Here is a 16,795-nt window from a genome sequence, read left to right on the forward strand (position 1 = left end):
TTTCACATTGAGCTGGTTCAGATGTTCAGTCATGTCCATGAGATAGTAGAACTTCAGGAGCCACTCAGTGTTAGCTAACTCAGGATGCTCGACATTTTTCATTTCAAGAAAAGTCCGTATTTCGCTCAGACAAGCCGGAAACAGCTGAGCACCTTCCCTCTTGACAACCAAATGCACATTGCTGTGCAGAAGCAGACCAGGATAATTATCCCAACTTCATCCAGCAGTGGTTTAAACTGGCGGTCATTTAAAGCTCGGGTAACAATAAAGTTGACCACCCGAATGACCAGCGACATCATCTCACCAAGCTGCTAACCACACATCTTAGCACAAAGCGCTTCCTGATGTAGGATGCAGTGAAAACTTAGGATAGGTCTCTTTTCATGTTCACGAAGAAGCACTACGAATCCTCTGTTTTTCCCCACCATGCACAGAGCACCATCAGTACACACCGAAATAAGTTTATCCATCGGTAGATTCTTTTTCTTTAGCGAACTCAGTGAAAGACTTGAATAAAACCTCCCCTCTTGTTATCTCTCTCATAGGCAAAACAGCAAGACTTTCCTCACGGAGTGTGTCACCGACAGCATACCTTGCAATCACGCTGAACTGGGATAAATGGCTTATGTCTGTTGACTCATCCAAACGAGAGAAAAGAATGGTGCTGTATTTGTGTACTTCACTTGTGTTGCCTCAATTTGATTTGCCATCATGATGGTATGATCGTGAACAGTTCTTGCCAACAGAGGCATGTCTTTTATTTGTTTGATTATCTTGTCTTTATCCGAAAAGTCGTCAAAAAGTTCATTGGCAACATCAAGCATGAATGTTTTGGCATACTCCCCATCTGTGAATGGCTTTCCGTTTTCTCACAATTGCTAAAGCACCAGTAAAGCTAGCCAAATTCCAATCACCTTGTTGGGTCCAAACATGGAGTTGCTGCTGACTAGCTTGCACACTGCACAGTAGCTCTTGACATGCTTTCTTCCTGCTGTCTCCCGCTGGATATTTCAATGCAAATGCAGTATGGCATGTGTCGAAGTGCTGCTTTATATTTGACTGTTTCATTGATACAATTTTATCATTGCATATTAGACACACTGCAGAACCTGCTCTCTCCACGAAGGCGAATTCCTCTGCCCATTTCTGTTGAAAAGTACGATACTCCTCATTTTTTTTTCTTTTAACCATCTTTTTCGTCAAAAAGGTTTCTGCAATTAGCTAGCTGACTACTTGATTAAAAGGAAGGAAGTTTACTTCCTGACCTCACAATGACCCGTATACCTTACACATTATCCAAAAAAATTTGGTGTTGTCCTGGAGGACAGCTGTGATTGGCTCCAGCCACTCGCAACCATGAACATGAGTGGTAGGAAATAAATGGATTGTAATACATGAGAATGTTTTATATTTTTAACATTATTTTCTTTATTAAAGATCTGTCTGCGAGCCAGATGCAGCCATCAAGAGAGCCACGTCTGGCTCGCAAGCCGTAGGTTTGCGATCCCTGCACTAGGTTCTGGGTGGCTGTGATGCGGCCACAACCCTGACAAGCTGGGGAGAGGAAGCTGGGCTGAGGCGAGGCCCTGTGGCTCCCACCAGCTGCCGCATTATGCCCCTCCTTCAGGCTGCAGCACAGCTGACATCTCCGAGGAGAAGTGTGGGCCTGGCACAGTGCTTACGGCTTTTTCAGCACAGCCTCAGCCCGTGAAATAAGCCGGTGTGAAGTAGTTATTCCTGGTCCTGTTTCACTAATAGGAACACTGAGGTTCAGAGGGATTAGCAACCCCACAGCTCAGTGCCAGGGCCGGGCTTTGAACCCAGGTCTGCCTGGCTCCGAGCAGGGCTTATACCCAGTAGGCAACAGAACACGGAAGACAAAACAGTGTATAGGAGAGCAATCGCGAGGCATGCGTGCAGAGACCTGAGGCGCAGGCCCAGCCTGTCCACGGACTCACACTGCTGCCAAGGGCCCTCAGAGGGACTGTCAGTCGGCGTAGCCTCATGGGGGTGGGGCCCAACAAAATCTGGAAATGTCTTTACCAGTTCCAAGGCACACACAAACATGACTTGTCCTCTCTGGGGGTCAACGTTCTTTATGATTTTTGCTCTCCAGGAAAATATTAGTTCATTTATTTAAACTAAACATTACATATGGGGGGAAATTGAAAACATGGCATTCCTGACCTTTTTTTCTCCACAAACCAGAAACTGAGAAGGTTTCTCCATTTCCTTTCTCACAGTCCATCCATTTGTCAGTACAGAACTGCCGGCACAGCCATGCCCACGCCCCAGGGGTGCCCAGTGGGGCAGAGCTCTCTCTGGGATGCAGGGGCCACTGCAGAGACAGAGGGCACAGCCTCAGCCGGGACCACTCTGACAGTAACCGAGGCTGCAGAGGTACCCAAGATTAGGGCTGCTCCCCACACCAGAGTCTGTGTCAACTACACCCCAGGAAGGCCAGCTGGTTAGAGAAGTGGGTGCAGCCACCAAGAGGGGTCAGGGAGCTCACACTGGCTACCTGCTGGCTCCTCAACATACCACACCTTGCTCCCTCGTGGCTTTGCCGCCTGTCTCCCCCACTAACAGGTCAGCTCCATGAGGGCAGATCTGTATCTTATTCCTGAGTACATAACCCACAGCAGGTGCCTGGTTTACAGGAGGCTCCGGCACGGAAGTCTTGTGCAAAGGAACAAATGAATGCATCCTGCGGCCTTTCCTTGGCAGGTGTGCGGGTGCCTGACTGCTGGCTAGAGCGCCCAGAACAGCAGCTGCAACCAGGTGTGCGGGTGCCTGACTGCTGGCTAGAGCGCCCAGAACAGCAGCTGCAACCAGGTGTGCGGGTGCCTGACTGCTGGCTAGAGCGCCCAGAACAGCAGCTGCAACCCCCTCCAGAGGAGCTAAGGGAGGTTGCGTTCCTGCCATTCCTGGGGCTGTGAGAGGCACATTCCTGTCGCTGGGTCTGGTCGGGCTCCTGCCACGAAGCCCAGTTTAACTGCCAGACCTGGGAAGGGCTCTGGAGCTCCACTCCGGCCCCGCCCTCCACGGGACCCTGCTGTCCCAGGGTTGCAGAGGCACCACCTCTGTCACCGAGGCTGTGTGTGCGAAGTCAGGACCACTGAGTGAGTCTGACGCTTTCCAGACACTCCTGAGCCCTCTGGTAATCAGTGAAAACCTTAACATCCCACTTGCTTCTTGGGCTGTAGCCAGGGATTTGGAAAATCGGTGAAAAACACCCATGTGAGCCGGGCTTGTTCCAGTGCGTGAAAAGTGCCGGTGTCAGCACTTCTCCAGGAGGGAGTGCTGAGTCAGCCTCGGCCGGCTGGGAGTGGGCTGGGGAACCAGGTGCCCAGAGGGCGCACACGGGCTCAGCAGCCGAGCCTGAAGGGATAAGGGCAGAAGACCAGCTATTGAGCCAGTGCCCCTGTGGCTGGGCTCTGGGATGGGACCAGATGGGACCCTCCCCTTGGAGGCTCAGGCTGAGGGGTAGGCAGATCTGGGACAAACAAGTACAGACAACTGACGCGCACAGACAGAAGTGCTACAGCGAGGAGCAGGACGAGGAGCAGGACGCGGTGAGGGGACACAGGGCCGGAACTGGGAAGGCCAGCCTGTGGACAGTCTGGGCTATGCAGGCGGGGGGGCCTTCGTCCCAACCCCTCCGCCAGGCCACTAGAGGATGAAAGCAGCCGTGGACAGCAGCTCACGGACCAGTGTGGCTGTGTCCGGTCCAAATAGGGACACCTGGTGTGATGGGGGCTGCCCTGGTTAGGAGGAGTGGGACAGGGTGGGAGCGAGGGCTGCCCTGAGGTGCAGTGCGAGGGCGGGGTCACACTGCCACAATGGTTACAGTGCTCATACTGATGGCACACCTAGTGAGTGCGTCTGTGTCAGGCTCAGCGCTCAGGGTCTGCTCAAGTGATCCCAGTAATTTCCACAACACCCCGTGAGGGAGGTTCTAGTGTGCCCGCTGTACAGATGGAGAAACTGAGCCACGGTGGGTGCTGGGTGTTAACTTGCTGGGCTCAGGTTTCACATGGACAGGGGAGCCAGGTGGAGGTGATGGTCGATGGGGTGGAAGGGGGTCTGGATGACCTTGGGGAGGCCAGGCTAGGGGTGGGTCCTGGCTCAGGGCACTGGTTTCCACCCTAGGCAAGGGTCAAAGGTAAACACAGCCCCTCCTTTCCGGCCCCAGAGCTTGATGAGTGGCCCCGGGCTATGAGGTGCCCAATCAGCAGGGTTAATTTCTAAGCTTGGTTTACAGCCCTGTGGTGAGGAGGAGGAGCTGGTGGCGCTGACTTGGGCGGAGCAGGAAGGAGCACTGGTGTGACCCCTCCAGCACCGTCAGGGGGGCAGAAAGGAAGAGTGGCCACAGTGTCTTCTTGGACACTGTATCGAAGAAGGCCAGAGGCATGGCTTCTCCGGCTAGGGCACGTTAACTCCATGAGGCTGCAGAGGCCTCGTGGTCACATTTCGACGGGCAGAATACTGCCGTATGTGAGCCCACTCTTGGCCGGAGTTCTGGCATTATGTGCTGAAGTAGTCTGGAATGGTTAGTGTTTCCCACTGTTCATTCCGGGCCCTAAACAACTGCTGTGGAATCCTGCTGCTATTTCTGACATCCCTCTGATGGGTCCCTGTCCCTGTCCCCCCATAGGTCAGGGGCAGGTGACTGAGAACCTGGAAGGAATACCGTGGACCGAGAGGGAAGGTGTGTAGAGCAGGGCGGACCACGGACCAAGAGGGAAGGCGTGTAGAGCGGGGATGGACCGTGGACCGAGAGGGAAGGCGTGTAGAGCAGGGCGGACCACGGACCAAGAGGGAAGGCGTGTAGAGCGGGGATGGACCGCGGACCGAGAGGGAAGGCGTGTAGAGCGGGGATGGACCGCGGACCGAGAGGGAAGGCGTGTAGAGCGGGGATGGACCAGAGACCGAGAGGGAAGGCGTGTAGAGCGGGGATGGACCGCGGACCGAGAGGGAAGGCGTGTAGAGCGGGGATGGACCAGAGACCGAGAGGGAAGGCGTGTAGAGCGGGGATGGACCGCAGACCGAGAGGGAAGGCGTGTAGAGCAGGGATAGACTGCAGACCGCGGACTGAGAGGGAAGGCGTGTAGAGCGGGGATGGACCGCGGACCGAGAGGGAAGGCGTGTAGAGCGGGGATGGACCACGGACCGAGAGGGAAGGCGTGTAGAGCGGGGATGGACCGCGGACCGAGAGGGAAGGCGTGTAGAGCGGGGATGGACCGCGGACCGAGAGGGAAGGCGTGTAGAGCAGGGATAGATTGCAGACCGCGTACCAAGAGGGAAGGCGTTAGAGCGGGGATGGACCACGGACCGAGAGGGAAGGCGTGTAGAGCGGGGATGGACCGCGGACCGAGAGGGAAGGCGTGTAGAGCGGGGATGGACCGCGGACCGAGAGGGAAGGCGTGTAGAGCGGGGATGGACCACGGACCGAGAGGGAAGGCGTGTAGAGCGGGGATGGACCGCGGACCGAGAGGGAAGGCGTGTAGAGCGGGGATGGACCACAGACCAAGAGGGAAGGCGTGTAGAGCGGGGATGGACCACGGACCGAGAGGGAAGGCGTGTAGAGCGGGGATGGACCGCAGACCGAGAGGGAAGGCGTGTAGAGCGGGGATGGACCGCGGACCAAGAGGGAAGGCGTGTAGAGCGGGGATGGACCACGGACCGAGAGGGAAGGTGTGTAGAGTGGGGATGGACCGCGGACCGAGAGGGAAGGCGTGTAGAGCAGGGCGGACTGCGGACCGAGAGGGAAGGCGTGTAGAGCGGGGATGGACCACGGACCGAGAGGGAAGGTGTGTAGAGTGGGGATGGACCACGGACCGAGAGGGAAGGCGTGTAGAGCGGATATGGACCGCGGACCGAGAGGGAAGGCGTGTAGAGCGGGGACAGACAGCAGAAACAGATACAGCACCAGCTCTAGGGCCTTTACTTTTGGTCACCTTTGCTGGTGGGTCAGCGGATACGTGTGGACTCAATGTTGGGCTCATGGGGCCCTGTGAAAAATAAGCCAGGGCCAGAAGTCTGTCCCATGAGGTGTGGACAGCAGCACCTCCCAAGGCTCTGAGGATCAACCAGTGTCTTCCTCTGCTAAATCACTATGGGGCCCCCCAGGGGTGCGAGGGTGGGGTCCAGCCTCAGGATGGAGCCAGGAGAGGCTGGAAAAGGGGAGGGGCACGTAGAAAACCCTGGGAGTCAGGGCAGAGGCCTCACTTGCTGGGGGTCAGGAGAGGCTGAAACACTGCCTCTTGCTGCCTCTAGGGTCCGTGCCCAGCAGATAGCACTGCCGCACCAGCCTGTCTCCTGACAGTGGAGAATGGCTTGAGCAGGTCGACAGGCTGCAGGTCCCAGAACACTGGGCAGCAGCTTACAGCAGCCACCTCCGCCCCAACAGTCACTGCATGTCAGACTACAGCAAGTGCCTTCCAAATATCATTCCCGTTTTGACCTTCCAACAATCGCAGGATAGAGAGTTCGTTATCTTCATTTTACAGGTCAGGAAACTGAGGCTGACAGGTGGAGTTGCTAATCCAAGACTGCAGTGGTCTAGAGACTAGGCTGGTGTAACCAGGCTGAAGTGACCCAGGCTCAAACCGGAAGGAGGAAGCAGAGTTGGCCCCGACCCCAATATGGTCCCTCCCCTGGCAGCTGCAGAGATCGGCCCGTCACGGAGTGTTGGCTGGATACTGATGAAAGAAAACCATCAGTGATAATGATGAAGCACTTTCACAATCTGCCCATATGGGCGAGCGCTTTATAGGTGTGAACTTGCCCAGGCATCACAACAACCCTGCAAGGTGCCTGCTGGGATTACCTCACTTTGTAGTTAAGGCCACTGAAGATCAGAGACATTCATAACAAAGCTAGGAAAACAGCACAGCTCGGTTGACTTCAAAGCCTGGGGCACTAGGGGACACTGTGTGTGCCCTAAATATGTGACTAGAACTGATGCTCCAGAGAGGTGAGCATCTGTCTGGGGGCATCAGATACCCAGGCATCCTGTGTGCCCTCCAGGGCATGTCAACTCCAGGGCAGTCGGTCTGATCATAAGGGTCCAGGTGACCTGGAGAAGATCCTTGGGTTTTTGCTATCTGCCCTGTGCATGCTCCCAACTTGAGGTTCTGATCTTGCCCCTCTTGGGGGTTTTAGGTTCCAGGCGCTTCTAGGGAGCCCAGCCCAGAGGTGGCCCTCAGGGGTTCCATGTGATTAGGACCTGGGCAGGTTGGTGTGGGAGGGCTGTGAGCAGGGACAGCTGAATCTGCCAACCTGCAAACTGAACTGTAACCTTTGGCCCCAGTCAGGACTTATCCTGGCAGCCATACTTGTACTATAAGCGGTATGCCCTCCCTCAATGGTGTGACTAAAATACCTGCAAGATCTTCCTTGGAAGAGACGAGTCTTGGAGAGCTGCTTCCTGGTTCAATTCTGAGTGACAGTCTGAAAACAAAGATTTTTCACAAGGTCAGGTAGGCTCTGGGGCAACTGAGAATGTGCATGTTTATAATCGGGACCCTAGACTGTTGTTAGGGATGATTATGGTCACGAACCCAAGAACAGTTTAAGGTCTGCTCCGGATCAAAGCCACTTCCTTCTGAGTCTCCAATGGGTTTCCATGACCAAGAAATAATGGTTAAGGATGACACAGCAAAAAGAGTAGTCGTGGCCCATCATAAGCTGGGCATCAATGTGTTCATTCTCAAGATAATGCTATGAACTAGGCAGGCATGTTATCCCATCTAATAGATGAGGAAGCTGGGGAGTAATGAGCTGAAAGAGCTCCCCAAATTCACAGGGCAGCAAGTGGTAGAGCCTGGGACCAAATCCAGGACCTGACCCCAAACTGGGGTGTTTAACCATCACATGGCACTTCCTCCCAGTTGCCCCAAGAAATGCAGGAGGCAATGGGTACATGATGAAGATTGGTACCTCAGTATTATTATTATTTTTTTAAAGCATTAATTAAGAACTTCTGAGTGACAACGACAGATTGAAACCAGATGCTAGACTCTCCCTCTTCCAACAAAACCAACAAACAATTATGGAAGCCTAGGAGTAAACATACTCACCAGGTGCTACTCAGCAAGGAAAGGGACAGGAGCTGAAGCCATGACCTCAGAAACTTGCAGCCAAGGAGAGAAAAAGAGGATGGTGAAGTCTGACCAAGGGTGGTAACATGGCACGGCCCCTGCCCTGCCCTCTGAGACTTCTCAGTAGGGCTGAGTGAGGTCCTCATCTATCCCTCCTCTGAATGGCTCCAGACGCTGGGAGAAACAGACAGGATGGTGGAGCACATGGTGGATACTGGGATGGAAAGGAAGACTCCATTGTGGGGGGCAGGTATTTCACGCTTGAGGGGATCCCTTTCTGGAGTGGGAAATAACCATCAATAGGGTAGAGGAAACCCTGACATCGGTCATTAAGTAGAGCCCCCATACCTAAAACAGACTGCTTGCTCCCTTGCCCATGGAGCCTGGGTCCTGCATCCCCCCAGGCACCAGGAGAGGGAAAGCCTAAGAACCCATGGACCTCTCTGCACAGCAGAAGAACCAACCCATCTCACACACATGGGGGCAGGGTCAGATGTCTCTCTCTCTATCACAGCCATGGAATATCCAGATGGAGCTCTCAAGTGTGAGCAAGATGCAAAGGAATGGCCTGGCAACTTAGCAAACATCCTCTCACAGAAAAAGGAGAGAGAAAGAAGAGCAAATTGCACAGCCAGGGGCAGCTGCCAGGAGCACAGGGAAATCCCCCCAAGTGCTTGGGGCAGTAGAACAACTCATGCAGAACACGGGTTTAATAAAACAAGGCCCGAAAACTGAGATGATAATACAGACAAGTAAGATAAAAAGAAATGAATAAACACTTCTCCAAAGAGGATATACAGATGTCCAATAGGCATATGAAAAAATGCTCAACATCACTAATCATTAGAGAAATGCAAATTAAAACCACAATGAGATATCACCTCACACCAGTCAGAATGGCGCTCATCAACAAAATAACACAGAATAAGTGCTGGCGAGGATGTGGAGAAAAGGGAACCCTCCTGCACTGCTGGTGGGAATGCAGACTGGTGCAGCCACTGTGGAAAACAGTATGAAGATTCCTCAAAAAATTGAAAATTGAACTGCCTTTTGACCCAGCTATCCCACTTTTAGGAATATACCCCAAGAACACCATAGAACTGTTCCAGAAGGAGAAATGCACCCCCATGTTTATGGCAGCATTGTTCACAATAGCAAAGATCTGGAAACAGCCCAAGTGTCCATCAGAGGACGAGTGGATTAAAACGCTTTGGTACTTATATACTATGGAATATTACTCAGCCATAGAAATGATGACATCGGATCATTTACAATAACATGGATGGACCTTGATAACATTATACGAGTGAAATAAGTAAATCAGAAAAAACTAAGAACTATATGAACCCATACATAGATGGGACATAAAAATAAGACACAGAGACATGGACAAGAGTGTGGGGGTTACAGGGTAGGGGGAGGAGAAGGAGGGGGTTGGGGGAGGGGAGGGGCACAAAGTAAACCAGTTAGAAGGTGACGGAAGACAATTTGACTTTGGGTAAGGGGTATGCAGCATAATCAAATGTCAAAATAATCTGGAGATGTCTTCTCTCAACATATGTACCCTGATTTATCAATGTCACTGCATTAAAATTAATAAAAATAAGATTTAAAAAAAGGGGGGGGGACTACAGGCCCAGGGGAACAAACCAAGACTGAATGAGTGCCTAAGCAGAAACCAAGTGACTATGATGACAAAGCCATTAGAAAGAAGCTACTGGACATGGAAGGCAGAGAGCGTCCAATGTGTGAATTCCTAGAATCCCTTAAAGAGAAAAGCCAAGAAACGGCACAGAAGAGGGAATCAAAGATATAAACCAAAAGAACACTTCTGAAATAAAGAAAGAGCACAACATGTTCCAGGGAAATTTGATACAAAACCCTCTAAGCATCCCCCCAGTTAAGCTTTTGAACTTTAAGGAATTCTTCACCCACAAGGCAGACAAAACAAGACACTTAACAAGAGGAAAACACTGGACGGGCTTGAGGCTTCTCTACAGCAACATACAAGGCCAGGAGGCAACGGAGCAGGGTCCGCACATCCTGGGGACAGAAGGATGCGAAGGGGCGCAGCCCATGGGACAAGTCAGAAGCAGACGTGTTCGTGAAGGAAATCAGAGTATGGACTCTTGAAAACCTGATGATTTAAAATAAACACCCAGGGATGGAGAAGCTGTGGAGAAACAGTAGGTGGTAAGAACCGAGTCTGTTTAAAAACACTGAGGAGTAGGAATTGTGATTCCTGAACATGGTATGCATGTTACAGACTTGGACGATAGTGATAACAACACAACGAACAAAAACTGGAAAGATGGTGAAGAGGAGGTGACGGAAGGGGAGGGTGCCAACGTCCTTGTCTTCCATAGCTGAATGAACTGGGCGGTGCACAGTGGGATCCAGTTACAACAAAACTGACAGCCTCAGCCCTCTTCACAGCTCCCTGACCTCCTTTATTAACCCTAGATGGCTCTTCTAGGAAACAGTATCTCTCATGGTGGAGAAATATTTATTTCAAGAGTAGCAATTCCTTATGTTTTATTTCAGTTCCCTTTTCTGGTTAAATTAAAATTTAAAAGTTAATACTTTTAATTAAAAATAGCAAGTGTAGCAATATTCAACTTTAATTGATTTTAACCTTGCATCTAACCACCCTTCTCTATGTAGATCTATGCACTTTCTATGCATAGAAGAAGGCTGTCCAAAATTATATTCACTTAACGCTAGCAGATATTTGGGTAATGTTTAAAAAAAAGATAAAACCAACTAAAGGCTGAGGAAGACAAAGCACTGGGTAGGCCTGTGGCACAGGATCTCCAAAGCAGAGGGGCAGGGTGCAGAACTGCAGCGAAGGCCCGAGCTAAGCAGCTGTGTCCCTCGGGGTGGAAGCAAGTCTCAGCTGGGCTGCGGAGTGTGGGCTCCTCAGGCGTGATCCGCAGCCCTGCGCCTCTGCATGCGGAGCCAGAGAAGAAGCCCACTCCTGGGAAGGGACACCCTCAGTGGTCTGGGTCCAGGGCTGAGGTGCCGCTGCCTCCCCGGGTTTGTCCGCTTCAACAACAAAGGGCCTTTGTAGAGTTCAGGCTGACTGTTGTTTAGCATCAAATGCTGGGGATGCTCAAACTCCTTCAGAAGGGATGGAGGAATTACTCACAATCTGCGGCTTGTCCAAGGATTATCTCATGGTCAGAAGTATTTATAGATCAGTTTACTCCTTAAGGGATATTAGTGTTAATGAAAAACTACTGTCTCTTTAATTGTGCTACTGGTACAGGAATGGAAAATATTACCCCTGAACCTAAGTGGGAATAATTTCACACTCTGGGGTACATTTTTAAGCACAGCAAATGCTTTGTAAGAGCCCAATTTGTGGCAAACATAATTTTAACAATGATCTCTGGGTTTCATCTTGTTGTTGTTACTATTATGTAATAGATCAAAGTTTCATATTATATTATATTTTAAGAAAATACTACGCAAAAACAACTAATGATATTATGTCTTGTTCCTAAAGTTATAACTAATCATTAGAACCACCTACAGAGCTTTGAAACACTACAAATTTTCAGGCTCCATCCAGATGTCTGGGTGGTTAGAAGCCTTCCCAGGTGATTGATTTCCAGCCAGGGCTAAGGAGCTTTAATGTAGAGCTGGCAGAGGGGAGCTGTTTGAACTGTCATTCCTAAGGTCCTGCAGAGTGAATCATGGGTAACCTGAGGATGTCTCTAGTGACCACCGTTCTCCTCAGATTTTCAGTGACTAAGATGAAGAGTAATCAAGCTTCTAGCCTGACCTATGGTGGCGCAGTGGATAAAGCATCAAACTAGAATGCTGAGGTCGCTGGTTTGAAACCCCGGGCTTGCCTGGTCAAGGCACATATGGGAGTTGATGCTTCCTGTTTCTCCCCCCTTCTCTGTCTCTCCCTTTCCCCTCTCGAAAATGAATAAAAGTAAAATCTTTTTTAAAAAAAAATGAAGCTTCCAAAATGGGAAGAGATTTTAAAAAATATATTGGTAACAGGATTCAAAGGAATCGTGGTATACCAGAAGCAATAAATAAGATGAGATTTAAAAGAATACATGTAGGCCCCTGCCAGGTAGCTCAGTTGGTTAGTGTCATCCTGATACACCGAGGTTGTGGGTTCGATTTCCGGTCAGGGCACATACAAGAATCAACCAATGAATGCATGAAAAAGTAGAATGACAAATAAACATGTTTCTCTCTCTCTGTCTCTCTTCCCCCTCCCCCCTTCCTCTGTCTCTCTAAAATCAATCAATAAATTTAAAAAATGTTTTAAAGGAATACATGTAAAGTTGACATTTAAGTAGTAGTCAATTACAAGATGGTTGAGACTTGCCTCGATAGATCAGGTTGTAGGAAAAATACTGAGGCTTGTGGTTGACATCAAGGTCAAAATGAGTTAAGAGGGTATCCAATCAATATGGCAGAGTTGATAGGGAAAATCCTGTCTCCCTCTAAACACACAGAAATGCTGGATAAATTCCCAGGTGCCACAAATAAAAAACAAACCAAAAGCCAGAGCAGGGTGAGTGGAAGATGAGACCAAGGCCCCACAGGGGTCTTCATGGGAGCTGGGTCTGCTCCGTAAGGGCTGCATGTGATGAAGATAAGGCCTCAGCCAGGGACAGTCAGCGAGTATTCTGCAGAAAGCTGGGACCACAAGGAGCTGTCTGGTCTGTGAAACAGACTGCTAGAGAACTGTTTGCCAGCCTGGAGACACGGCTAGAAAGCTGCCCTTCCACCCTGCACTATGGGTCACTCGTGAGGCCTGGAGCTCCCAGACTGTACCTCGTATAGGTGTGGAGTCCAAATTCACAATAGCCGTGCGACCAGGAGAGCCGAGCTGAGAAGTTCACAAAACCTTCCTTAGAACGAGGGGGCGTGTGGGCCTGGGGCAGACAGCACCGCTGTGGGCTCAGCGGGTCAGAGGTCACCTCTGTGCAAGTGCTGTGCGTGCGGGGCCAGGAGAGACTGGGCACTCACTTGTAGTTGTCGTCTTCCACGAACTTCTGAAGCTCCTCGATGTAGCGCACGGACTTCAGGTACTTCTGCACGTGGGGCAGGGTGGTGAGGTGATCTGCAGAATGCGGACACAGCCAGAGGCTTCAGTCTTTCCCCATCTTCAGGTCCCAAGTGAGAAGTGCGGGAACCACTGATTCTGGCACTAGGTTCTCCTTCAGTATTGGGACATATATTCAGTCTTTTAAGAGTTGCTGATAGTCCCTTGGGCCAGGCCCTGTGCTGGGCACTGGGCTCCGAGGGGTCATCCTGCTTGAGTGCTGCCCCCCTGAAGTGCCCCCAGATGGCTGACACCATACGCTGAGGCCAGTACAGTTATTTGCTAGGGAATGATGGGTCTTCGGGGAAAGTTGGCCTCTAGAACAGACCGGAGCCTGCTATCTGTGTCCTACAAAATGGTCTTCCCCAGGGTAATTTGGCAAGCCTCCATGCCTGCTCACCTGTTCAACAAGAAGTCAGGAACAAATGAAAAAACCTCATCCAGCCTAGTGTGGAGGCCCAGCCCACATTCTCCTGGCTCAGCTGGAGAGTCTGGCCCACAGGCCAGAGCTGCTGAGTCCTGGGAAGACAGGCACGGGCCTAGGTGCCTGAGAACCCGCTCTGTGCCCGGCTCTGTGCCAGGAGATTCCTAGGAGTCATCTGCTGTCACCACCACACCCCTCATTTGGGGGACATAATATGTCCATTTTACAGAGGAAGAAGCCATGGCAGCTTGCAAAGCTCATGTCACTGAGAGATGGCAGAGCTGGGTGTTGACCTCAGGTCACTTGCCACACCGCACTGTCTCTGTCGCCTGCAGTGATGACGTCAGCGGCTCTCCCCAGACCTTCACGGTCACTGCACTCCTGAGGGGCCAAAACCCCACGGAGATCCTCTCTGCTGTTCCCACAGGGCGGAACAGAACAAGCTAAGGGGACAGGTGCAGGCAGTGGAGGAGTTGGGAAGAACAGAAAAAGGGTGGGGAAGGGCCCTTGCTTTCTGGGGAGGTTCGTCCAGGGAATGTGAGGAGCACCTGATGGATCTGCCCCTTAACTGAGATTCTGAGCAGGTCATCTGTTCCTCTAGGGCCTCAGCGTTCCGTTTCTGCAAAGGGGATGACACCTGCTTCCTGAAGCTGATGATCGGAAGATGCAGGTACAGGGAACCGTACTAAGTGTGAGCGTTTGCTGAGCTCTAATGGAATGTCGGACATGCTAAACCCTCCAGACATATCACGTCCCTGTATTTACTGATGAAAAACCCTAAGACTTAGAGACGAGAAGGTGACTTTTCAAGAGGCAGAGCTGAGATTTGAACCCTAGTCTGTCTGACCCCAAAGCCTCTGTCTGTAATCGCTTTGCTGGCCAATGGGACAGTGAGTGCTGATGTACTTGTCAGGGGGTGAGGACAGCACTGGGACACAGTCCCCTCGCTGCTCCTCTGGTCAGAGGAGAGCTGGCGTGGAACTCCTGACACCTCACCCCACCCCCTGTGGGGACCCTTATGAGTGGGCCTTTTGCCTCCGTGAGCTCACCCTGCAGAAAGCCCACCCTGGCTTCCCAGGGGGCCTCCTCAAGTGGAGGCTGCTGGCTTTCTTACCCCCGTATCCTGTATGTTTGCTCACACCCTGTGTAGGGTTAATTTCTGCTTGTCCTCCTTTGCGGTTTCTAGACGTTTACTCCTCTGGCCTTTGTGAAAACCCTGCTTCATGGAGGTGCATTCCTGCAACCCTACTACCCATTCTCCTCTTCATTGCTGATGTCTCTCAACTGGCCCGTGGTCATTCACACCAGTTCCTGGAGGATCCAGGCACCTGGCTCACAGCTGACCTACACACCCCAAAGTCCACCATCTTTCTGGGTGAAATTAATGCCCACATGAACAGCCCATCCAGTGTCCTGACTTCTCAGTTCCTTTTCCCATCTCTAACCACCATCTCCCCCATCTCTTCCAGACCTCCACCGTCACGGTAACACTTTGGTTCTGGTCATGTGTGGCCCAGTCTGGCTCACTGTCTACCATGTCATTTCCCTTTTCCTTCTAGGCCCACAGCCAGATTCCATTTCCTAGCCTTCCTCAGCAGAAGAAATGAGTGCCACATGCAAGTCTGGCCGATAGAACCCACTTTTACATAATTCTTTCTACTTCTGTATTATGCTGTAGAGTTTAGAGGAGGACTCTGAGGCCAGGAAACACAGCAGAGCTGCAAGATGGAGGAGCTATAGTCCCTGCGTCTGCCTGCAGGACATCTGCCCAGGAGCTGCCCACAAAGCTCGTGAATAAATAGCTTGGCAGCCAGACAGACCAGGGCTCCGCCACTCACTAAACATGTGATCTTAGACAAGTGACTAACTGGTTTCAGTCTCAGTTTCCTCATCTGTAGGACAAAGATGGTAACATCTAGTTTGATCAGTCTGAAGATCAAACAGGTGTGTTACAAAATCTAACATATGTTTGATGCTCAAGATAGAGCTCTCTCACTGGTAAAGTGCTAGACTCAACTTCACTGATGTAACATTTCACAATTCCAACAATCAGGAGTACTAACCGTAGCTGCAGGAAACTTGTAAATCAGCGATTATTCGGAGAATATTGTTCATCTGATTGGATCTTTGCTCGTTTTCCATTATGCTGCCTGAGGCAGGGTATGCAGAATCGATGTAGATTAAATCCAGAAGATAGATCCCTAAAAGTAAAGAAGATATTTAATGATGGAGGTGTTCACCATTAATCAGACAAAATAGCACAAAACAGAACTGCTCTGCTAGAAGATATAAAGGGAAACTATGGGAAACTGAGATACAATTTGGACTTCAATTCCAATCCTGACAACTAATTTTTCACATAGATTGTTCAACTGTAATTTAAACATTTGAGTGACATCCAAAATGGGCACTGGCAAGATTTTTGCATTTTTGATTCATACATTCTCCAGCAACAAAGATTCTTTTTCTTTGTAACCCAACTGGAAAATAATAAGACACGAGAGAAATGAATGAATACTTATGTTTTTCACAAACGGATGAACTTTAATAGGTCTAAGGTAACATATCCCAGACAACACCATTTGGAATGAATTTAGTTTTTCATTTATTCACTTAGCTGTATGTCTATCTGTCTATCTGTACATACACACACATACACACATACACACACATATGTCAAAATCATAAATTAACTAAGGGACAAGAAAAGAGATATAAAAAGCAACAGTCCTTGGTATAAAAAGCTAAGGTAAAACAGAATTCTCCTGAGGGTGCTTAATAAGAAAATAACATGTGATAAGAAAACATAGCTATGACAGGCCTGTGTCGAGCCTCAGCATGGCCTTGTAGTATCATTCCAGGGGGATTTAGAACAAGCCACCTGGCCAAGGATGGGAGTGAAGGACTGGTTACACAGCATGATCCGTGACACAGCCCTCAGCTGACTAGCTTGCCACAAGGCTGTACTTCAGACTCCCTGGGGATGTGCATGGACAATAGGACACGTCCCTCCAGCAGCCCTCCACAAGGACTGCCACAGTGCCCATAACGTTGGTGGGGCTGAGCAGGAGGAGCAATGCAAAGCAGAATGCAAGGCAGAAAACACTGAACAAGGTAAAGAGGGATGACTGATATTAATAAAAAGCACAGTTGATTGAGAAGATCAATAATTACAAATGTCTATGCACAAAG

The 16,795-nt window shown here is 50.5% G+C and overlaps 1 protein-coding gene across 13 annotated transcripts in view; it reads right to left on the reverse strand.

The window, feature by feature from the left end:
- Nucleotides 1–16,795, reverse strand: part of RALGPS1 (Ral GEF with PH domain and SH3 binding motif 1) — a 331,320-nt gene that overhangs the window by 36,511 nt on the left and 278,014 nt on the right. For all 13 annotated transcript variants that reach the window (XM_066367128.1, XM_066367127.1, XM_066367126.1 and 10 more), the window contains 3 exons: nucleotides 15,667–15,804; nucleotides 13,104–13,197; nucleotides 7,388–7,455 (listed from right to left, as the gene is read on the reverse strand). In XM_066367128.1, the coding sequence (XP_066223225.1) occupies nucleotides 7,388–7,455; nucleotides 13,104–13,197; nucleotides 15,667–15,804 (300 nt within the window). The remainder of the gene's footprint in view (nucleotides 1–7,387; nucleotides 7,456–13,103; nucleotides 13,198–15,666; nucleotides 15,805–16,795) is intronic.

Source organism: Saccopteryx leptura, chromosome 2 (genome assembly GCF_036850995.1).
Source record: "Saccopteryx leptura isolate mSacLep1 chromosome 2, mSacLep1_pri_phased_curated, whole genome shotgun sequence".
Lineage (NCBI taxonomy): Eukaryota > Metazoa > Chordata > Mammalia > Chiroptera > Emballonuridae > Saccopteryx > Saccopteryx leptura.